This window comes from Charadrius vociferus, unplaced genomic scaffold, assembly GCF_000708025.1.
Source record: "Charadrius vociferus isolate BGI_N301 unplaced genomic scaffold, ASM70802v2 scaffold702, whole genome shotgun sequence".
In the NCBI taxonomy this organism is placed as follows: Eukaryota; Metazoa; Chordata; class Aves; order Charadriiformes; family Charadriidae; genus Charadrius; species Charadrius vociferus.
In genome coordinates, this window is record NW_009647433.1 from 610705 (window position 1) to 620402 (window position 9698).

A 9698-nucleotide genomic window follows, 5' to 3' on the forward strand; every position below is an offset into this window, starting at 1 on the left:
CCTCCTTGGCAGGTCCTGGCTGGCCCAGGCAGGGGCTCAGCAGCTGGAGAGGAGAGACAGAGGCTCCTCCAGCAATAACTCATCTCCAGTTGGAGGGAAACAGGCACAGACTGTCCTGCCTGGCTAAGTTGGAACATACGTTCTGCGTAGAAAGAAACAGTTTATCTGCTAAACCTCCAGCTTTTCTCTCCCTCACCAAGTAAATCAGGATTAAAATCTCTGTTGCGTGAGCTAGAGGAGGGGAAGAAGGTTGGCTAAGTTGATGGCTAAGTCAGCCTTGGGTTTTGCCTGTAAATCGAACCTAGTCTTGCCCTGTCCCAGCCCTTGCGTGCCGGTCCTCCAGGGTTTGTGTTTGCTTCCTGGCTTTAAAATGGTTGTGAGAGTTTCCTGCCCCCTCCCAGCTACTTCAGCTGGAGGAGATTTCTTTGTTCCAGGACGGGGCTGTGCTTTCAGTGGAGGGAAAAGCATTTTCTTAAAGCAAATCTCTCTGGGACGCCTTAAGAGTGGGACACAAAATGACAACTGATTTTTGGAAGCCAATATTTCTGGGTGATATTTTAACATTCCCCCACCCCCGTCTGACATTGCCAGTCTTTAACATGACACTGAAAGTGTCAGCCTGACTTTACAGGGAAAATCCAGAAGGAAAGTGCTGAGACCTGCCCTAGGGCAGCAGCAAAGCTGGGGGCGAGTCCACATTTCCCAGCCCTGGGCCATTATCACTGAATAAGCCACCATCCATTAGCCACCCTGGGGACAACGGCATCGTCCAGCACCTTCCAGTCACATGTCTGGGAAGTAAATGCTGATTCTCCCACCTCTGGAAAAAGCACTTCACACTGCCTAATGTTCTTCTCCACTTGCTGTGGCTGGCAGCCACGTTACAGAAGCCGCAGGGCTGGGGACGCCTGTGCATGGAGCCACCTCCAGCTCTCCAGGATGAAACTCGCATCCGCAAGCAGCACCCCTTGGGGGTTGTCCTCTCCACCACCCATCTGGCCTCCCCAGCCCCTCCAGCTCAGGCCCCTTCACTGCTCTTCAAGCTCACATCAGGGCTCGCGCTGGTCTCTGTCCCTCTCTAGTGGCTATTCTTAGAATCAGAGAATCATCTGGGTTGGACAGGACCTTTCAGATCATCAAGTCCAACCATCAACCTGACACTGCAAAGTCCACCACTAACCCATGTCCCTCAGCACCACATCTGCACCTCTGGTAAATCCCTACAGGGATGGCGACTCCACCACGGCACTGAGCAGCCTCTTCCAGTGCTTGACAACCCTTTCCATGAAGAAATTTTCCCTATTCTCCATCCTAAACCTCCCCTGGTGCAACCTGAGGCCGTTTCCTCTTGTCCCATCACCCGTTCCTTGGGAGAAGAGACCAACCCCCCTCGCTACCCCCTGCTTTCAGGGAGCTGTAGAGAGTGAGAAGGTCTCCCCTCAGCCTCCTTTTCTCCAAGCTGAGCACCCCCAGGTCCCTCAGCTGCTCCTCACAAGACTTGCCCTCCAGACCCCCTCACCAGCTCCGTTGCCCTTCTCTGGACACGCTCCAGCAGCTCTGTGTTGTACAGCCAGGTCACAGGAGCTGCCAGGAAGGTTTGAACAGGATGGTTTTAGATACAGAAACACCAATAAAATGACATCAGCAAATTCCAGGAAAACTGATTTTATCTAGCAGTTGTGGGAAATCAATGCGACTTTCCATTCTGATAAAAATGGATGAGTTCCTTTTCACTGACGCGATTCTCGGGTTATTTTATGAGTGAACTCACAAGACAGAACACCAGTTCAGGACAAACCAGTTCAGCTTTATCCCAGTGGAAGGTTTTGACCTGTCTGGAACGATTTAGTTTGGAGTTTCCATTTCCAAGTGATTTTTGAAACTTTAGTGTAGCTCACTGGTGCTGAGATGAAAGGGCATTTCAGCCTGTCAGAAAGGAAACCATTTTTTAGTGGTTGCTAAGTGGTCTGCGTTCAGCAGAGCTTTTATCAGCAGGTTGTTTTTCTAGCTTTGAGTGAGGGCATTGGACTAGACCCCCAAGGTCCCTCCTGGCCCAGTTTACTCTGCTTCTATGATCTCTGGTTAGAGGACACTTCCCCATAACATGAGGTGGTTTTATTTCCACCCTCACACCGTGTACAGGGGCAGGGAATTGCCATCCCACCTGCAGACCTGTGCTGTAAGCACCCAGCAACAGAAGGGAAAAGAAACCCCGACAGTATAAAATTACAGTCCCATTCCTACCTAAGGCAAAGAGGGTTTGCATAGCAGACCGGAGCATTGTTAGATCACGCTCTGAGCTCTGATGTTGGTGTTGGTGCTGGTCACACAGAAGGGCTCGTCCCCATATTCCCAGAGGGAGGCGAGCTCCCCATCACTCCTATACCTGCGCTGGAGGTCAGGTCAGAGCATTTCCCCACGTCGACTGTGACCTCCCAGGGAGAGTCTGGAAAGAAGGTTTTCAGAGCTGGGAGATGGAGACATTCCTCAGGGCATGTGCTGCAGTGACAACCATTGACCACCTCTACCTCCCGAACACCTTCGAAGAGCAGGAGCCGCTCCACGTGCAGGCGGGCAGGCTCGCAGCAGGAACCCGCAGGGCAGGAACATGGGGCTCCCGGCCGCAGTGGTGAGTCGGGGCGTCTGACCTGCAGCTGCACAGAATAGGGTAAGTAGCACATACACTGGTAAAAACAGGTCACGGAGAACAACTTCCAGCATCAGCTCCCTGATAAAAACCTTTTCTGACCTAGAACTGACTGAGCTTTTACTCCCTTCTCCCTGCGTGACAGCAATGCATTGCTGTGGTGCTGTTCTTCCCAGTGACACATTGATATCAACACTGTTCATTGCCCAAAAGCCTGCTACAATCAGCTGAACTGTATTGGCTAAAGCAGTCCTCGTTTCACCCCAGGCTCCTGATCTGGAGGGTCAGCGTGATGACAGCTCTGGGGAAGGAATGTGGACTTGCTTGCCTGGAAGATGTTGCACCAGCAGGTACCACAGCAGTGACAACACTGAGGCAAGTGGCAACAAGAGTTTTCACAGTTACAGCCCCCCAGGTGAACACTCACAGGACACACACGTGCAGCACCCGCACAGCTTGTTTCCATTCCTTCTGTAGGGTTAGTTATCCTGGTAGAGAAGGGACTTTAGGCAATGTCAGCTCTCCTGGCATAGGAGCTGTGTCCCCAAATGTACAGGCTCCTTCTAGTCCCTCCTTGGAGTGACACAGGGCATGGGACAAGGGAATGACGGAAGCACCTCAAAGGCCAGATATTCATCATGAAATGACGGGTCCTGACAGTTTTGCTCAACCAGGTAGAAAAGGCCTCCACCCCCTCTACATCGAGGACATCAGCAGATGCGGCTGAAAGAGCTGGTCTCGCTGCTGGTCTCGGGGAGGACAAAAACACACCTGGACGCTGCCCGGAGCAGTGGGGTAGGTGCTGTGATAGCCCTTCAGCTGAACCCTGGCACTTCCTCTGCCACAAGTATCCAGCGCTGCCAAATAGTTTCTGTTTGTCTGGCCTTTGTATTCCACTGTTTGCTGGCTAAGGGAGGACAAAAGGCTCAGTGATGGGTTTTCTGCAATGCAGAAACCAAGAGCAGGTATTTTAAAACATGTATAAAATCACAGCCCCAGGCACAGTGTATGACCTTCACCCAGCCCCAACCGCTCCTGCCACGGGAGTGACACAAACGCACTGTTCTCACCTTCTTGCTTCTAAGGAAATCGAGCATGGAGGAGTGTCTGGAGATCCCCAGGAGGCCAGGGTGGGGGGAGCCGATCTGCTGGGACAGGCAGCTGGACTGGCACTTTCCAACATCCATGCTGACAGGACTGCCAGAGACATCTGTGAAATACAAGATTGACAAAAGGATTACTCCTCACTATTTGCGTGACACCGGGGAGGCCCAAGCTCAAACCAGGGCCAAGCATGACACAAACACTGAACAAAAATGACATGGCCCACCCCTGGGAAGTCTGCCTGGGAGAGGGAGTCCCTCAGCCTGAGCACCTGTGGAAATCGCAGAGAGAAAGCCCTCCACTAGCACTGCACACGTCTAGCGTGTTTGCAGACCAGAAATAAAACATTTCATCACAGGCTGGTAAGTGTGCTACAGAATAAAAAGTATGCAATTAAAAATTCACTAGGGAACAGTTTTATATTCTTTAGTGAGCTCATGAAGGATGGGGTGAGGACAGATGAATACATTGATTAGCAAAAGGAAACTGTGAATGCTCAGCTGTCGCTGCAATGCAGACCTTGAATGTACCGAACAAGCCTGAGCACCCAGGGCATTCGGGGCAGGAGAAACCCAGCTCTCCTGCCTAGAGCCCGTGAAACCTGTTCACGGAGCTTTGTAAGCTGAAAACAGATCTGCCCCCCTCCCCACCAAATCCCAATCTCCCAGGTCCTCAAACCTGTTGCATTGCCACATCAGCACTGCAGGCAGGGGACTGGAAGGTGGGAATGGGGGACACAGGACCACGGCATCCAGGTTTAGATCAGTTTACTCTGCTGTATTTTGAGTTTGTAAAATATCAGTGGTTATTGGCTAATGGCTGCTTCTTCTGGAAATCCTTCTAAAATGAGTTATTTTTCCCCAATAGTGCTGTTCATACTCAAAGGGTTGACTGATGTAAATCCTCGTTTCACCATATAATAGGGAAGAAAACTGGCCTTAGAAGTGCCCACTGAGCTGTTCAACACCACTGTAATTCATTTGCTTTAACCCGCTGAGTTGCAAACCCAGTGTGTGCTGCAAAACTTTAACTGTGCATTGATTTAAAAACTGATCCTCAGCATCAGTCCAAGAGACAGCCACCATCACCGTGCTGCACGACACCACGAAATAGCTGCCTGAGGATTTCTTTGCCCAGGGAAGGCAGTGAGCAGTAAGCCAGGTAGCAATTTGCATCGTATTAGCCATTCTCAGTCATGATCCCTGTGGATGCTCCTCACCCACAGCAAGGGCGAAGACAGCTGGTCACTCTGCCAGCTGAAGACACTGTTAACCCCTACTCTCCCACCCCCACAGTGATAAAAGCCGTGTTTATTATCACTACCTATTACTATTTTTACTATTTTTCATCATTATTTACTCTTATAAAATTGTTTCCTCTGGAGATGACAAGCTGTTGCTGCTTGTGACAGTTCTTAATTTGGATGTGATCATTTTATACTTCCTACTGTTCGCATAAGAACCTGATATTTCGTAAACACTAAAGGCTAAATTTGTACACACGCTGTTCTGATGCACTGAGAAAAACCTCGGAAACCTCAGACTTTTGGCCATACAGTTTAAAGCCATTTTCACATATCTTTGCTAAAATCACCTCAAGCTCATTTTCTGTAGCCTTACTGCCCTGCAAGGGGAACAGAGACTAATGGCTGCTCAGTAAGGCCACAGACTTTTTTGCTGCTGAACAAATAAGCTACTCCCTACTTTCTCGGCACAGTAAGTCAGGACATGCTGTTGTCTTGCTGTCAGCCCTTCTGACGTTAATCCTGGGAACCAGGAGTCTGCAGTAGTCCTGAACTTATGCAGGACCAGAGGCAAACACAGAATTCAACCAAGCTGCCGCACACTGGTACTGAAGATGAAGCTTCTTTCATGCAGATGAGCAGACCTAGGGGCCAGGCTACTCATCACTTTCTGTTCTACAAAACATCCTTTAAGCGTTGGATTACCTGGTGAGTCCCCAGCATATTTCTCTCCTTAATCCTCTGCAGAAAAAGTCACTCGGAAAATTTCAACACAAAAAAAACCCATCTGAAGGATGACAGGCGGGACGCGAGTGGGGAAACTTAAAGGTTTTCTGCAGGTGAAGGGGGAACTCACCGTGCCCGATGTGGAGGAAATGGCTCTGCCTCCTGCAGCAGCCCCTCTCTGCGAACAGGTTCCCTTGCTCATCCTCTCTGCTGATGGCTCCAGCACCTGCAGCCACAAATCACCAAGCCCAGCATGACCCCAAGTTATAATTCACCACCTTTCTGGCTTGAGCTGGGAGGAGGCACTGAGCTGAACCAAATGGCTTCAGCACAAGGAAGAGATTTCGAGTAGTTATAAATGGACATGAGCTATTTGACCTCTCAGACCTCGCTAGTTAGGCTAAACACCCTATCTGATTAATTACCCCCAAGAAAAGGCTGTATTTAGCAGTGTTTCGGACACCAGTCCCCTGCTCTCTTCTACTTCCACGTTACCGTAATGTGAGCTTGGGTAAGGGGAATAATCTCACACAGCACAACGCAGCTCAGGGGCACTAAACTGCCCAAAGATTTCTGCTCAGCAGCTCCCTCCAAGATAAATCCCAAATTATTTGCTGAGTGCAGACAATACTCCATGCTGTTCACAGTGAAGCACTGTAGAAAACATACACCATGGCCATACAGCAGCATCAGATACAAACGAAACCCGCGCACAGCCTCGCACCGCACCCCCACACAAGCCCTCTTCTCTTCTACACAAGGCCAAAGCAGCGCCAAAGACAATGAGAAGGAAAAAGGAACTTACTGGTAAAGATGGGAGCATGCAAGAGCCCTGCCAAGACGACTACAGCTAGTGTGTCCTGCATACTGCACCTTGGTGAAAGCCAAAAAGGTGGCCGGTGTCTCTGGTACTTATAGCAAGCCCTCCCTCAGCAGGTGAGAAGGTGAACAGCTCAGAGACAAATGGGTTTGTGTATCACCAGCAAATGTCTCCAGATTGCGATATGAACAAACATCTAAGCAGCCTGGGCAGTGATGGCATCTCTCCCACGTGTCTACGGGGATCAGGCATCCAGCAAACTTCAAAGTGTTTCTTGAGAGCTACTGGCTTTGCTCCCAACCCGGGGAAGCTCCCTTGGGGGTCTTTGTTCTTACCACCACTTTCAAACTAATTAAGTTCGCGGTGACTCAGAGTCACTTTCAAGTCCCCTCACTTGAAAGGAACATGCATTCTTCATCCTCACTCATCGAGTTCAGTGGCCTTTTTATCTAGGGATAAAAATCTCTTTTTTTTCCTCTTTTGTCCCTCCACAACACCAAACTGAGACAAAGCTGGCTCTTTGATTAAGATGGCAACACTGTAGGACTCAGCCACACCACCAAAGACAGCGTGTTCCCCTTGACTACTTGGGAGAGGTCTGCAGCTCTGGTTTGCCTCTTTACAGTGTGACTGAACCCTGGAGCCAAGAGGAGGCATCTTTTCTAGCTTGTTAAATACATATAGGAAAGTACTAGTCTGCCGTGTCCTGGGAACAGTAGAGGCACAGAGAGTGCTTGTGTGCCCTAAGGGACTCTGACAGACACGCCGGTCGAGGGCAGCAGTATGTCCTGAATGCTTGCTGCATGTGACTCAATTACAGAAGTTAGGATCTCTGCACCGACTTGACCGAGTGCGTGCGGCAGGGACTAGATCCAATTCCCAGAGAAATTTTTTTGGCCAGATTCAGGAATGAGAGCACATGAGAACAATGACAGCAGCGTAATGCATCTGACACCACTCTGGCATTCAAAATACGGTTTGAGGGTGGTGTGGTTATCTTTTTTTTTTGGCTACACTTACAGGTGCAGCGATGAGAAATTTATGGAAGCTGTACAGCCCTAGGAACAAGCCAAGTCTCCCTGTAGCTCATACATAGTTCCTCGAGGACAACTGGGCTTCACTGGGATAGATGTCTTGAGGGACCAATTAGCAAAAGCAAAATGCTATTAGAAGGCATCCTTTCCAAATGATGCCATTTACCACAGTGCTACAGAAACACCATCCCCTTTTGTCCCAGCAGCACAGAGGAGAAATTGGGACAGCTGTTCAACAAAAAAAAAAAAAAAAAAAAAAAAATTTAATGGTGTTCAGTCAAGAAACAAACATACACAAAGAAAAATACATTTCCATTAAAAAAAAAATCACCATGCTTGAACATCTGAGCAGAGCCACTCTTCACCCACAGCTTTGCTGTGTTGCAGAGTACCTGGGGAGGCAGAGACTGCTACCCCCAGCGACTGCCGCCTGACCCAGCCAAAGTTGGAGAGCGGTCTGCACTGTGGCAGCAGGACATAGTTAAGTGACATACAAAATATCTATCAAAAAATATGCATTTTAAATAAAGAACTTACAACAACTTAAACTTTATACAAAATATTACGGTTGCCATTTCAGCGTCTCAATTCTAGGAACTATTTTTGAACTCTCAGCGTTCTGTTTTCCACCCCACGCCCATCTCTGCAGTCTCTTTTCTCCACAGAGCGCCATCTCTGTCCAGCTCAGTCCAAAGTACCTAAAAATGAAAAAAAAAAAAAATAAAAATTCTAGTCTCAGGAATTGGAAATGCAGTTATGTAAACAAATGAAACTTGTTTACAAGCTGCCAGAGGAACTTGCAGTAACTTTTTAAAGTTTAAGCAAATCACACACAAGTAAATCCAAATCTAGCTAATAAGTATTGTATGTGTCTCAGGGTCCACTTGATTTGTGTTTCACCTATCAGAGAGAAGCATAACAAGCTACACTATTAATTATTAAAAGATGTGGAAACAGAGCACTCTGAAAATTATTAAGTGTTCTCGCTCTCCCAAGAAGCAGGTTACACAAAATATTGAAACCAAGTGAAACCAAGTAGAAACTCACCTTCCAAAAAAGCAAATTCATCAATAGCTTCAATGGCATTATCTGCAAAGCAAATTGGAAACAATTAACATAGATAAACCGACTCCATATTTGCATCTGCTTCAAACAGCAGCATCTGAAATGACATCACAGTACAGCGAACAATTTCAAGGAGGTTTAATTGTTCTGGAGCTGATGTGTGGAATCATTAGTGTAATATTTGGTAGTAGAGAAGTTGTTCTCGCCCATCTTCAGAGAAAGAAAGAGAAGCACCTATGATTGCTTCATCACACCGGTACAGGTGGAAAAATCCTCCATCCTAGCAACCCTTTGCTAAGGATAGCACAGAATACAGTCTCATACCCAGGTCTTTTCTCTGCAGAGTTTTCCTTTTTCCTTGCTGAGCGTACACGTAAGCATCTTTGGCTATGGTTTCAACAAACAGCTCCTGCAAAGCAAAACCAAGACAGTTTCACACAGGTGATGAGAACGGGAAGAGAGACTATCTTGAGGAGAGGAAAGGTCCTACAAGACTTCAGGAAGAAACCAGAATCTCCATCTTAACATTCCCCCTTTCCAATAAACAGCTCTGAAAATAACAAATGAAATTGTTGGGCAGTGTCACAGATGAGAAATAACAAGGGAGGAGAGAAGGCTGAGTGTGCATTGGACAGAGACGGTTCCTCTGAACATCTCTGGGAGACCCGCTACACACCACCGCTTCCAGGGCACCTTTTGGAGGAAAGGTGGCCTGCGCTTAGCAGGTGGAGTGGATCGAGCACGGCTGTCCTTGCGTGCCATGCAGCGGATCCCTCACTGCGGGAAGCAGATGCGCAGCACCAGGACTTGGAGTTACTGCAGGGTGAGGCTGAAAGGGACAGACCCGAGTCTACACATGGGTGCTCTCGCCTGACGCCAAGGCCATCCCGCCAAACACAATGCCTGTGCAATGGGAGACACTTTCCAAAGGAGGAAAAAACCCCTCTGTCAGACGTTGCTCCGATTTGCACACGGCAAACCCTCAGCGTGCCATCAGGCAGTGCACCCGCGGGGGCAGAGCCGTCTGGCGGAGGCAGAGCCCCCGGCGCTCCCCTCGCC

The 9698-nt window shown here is 48.7% G+C and overlaps 1 protein-coding gene across 1 annotated transcript in view; it reads right to left on the reverse strand.

Annotated features, from left to right (window-relative positions):
* The window catches only part of POLE4 (polymerase (DNA-directed), epsilon 4, accessory subunit), a 17983-nt gene that overhangs the window by 2939 nt on the left and 5346 nt on the right, over positions 1-9698 (reverse strand). Inside the window, exons 2-6 of the mRNA XM_009880620.1 lie at positions 8964-9048; positions 8622-8663; positions 5851-5946; positions 3718-3857; positions 2387-2654 (exon numbers count right to left, since the gene is read on the reverse strand). Of these exons, the coding sequence (XP_009878922.1) occupies positions 2387-2654; positions 3718-3857; positions 5851-5946; positions 8622-8663; positions 8964-9048 (631 nt within the window). The remainder of the gene's footprint in view (positions 1-2386; positions 2655-3717; positions 3858-5850; positions 5947-8621; positions 8664-8963; positions 9049-9698) is intronic.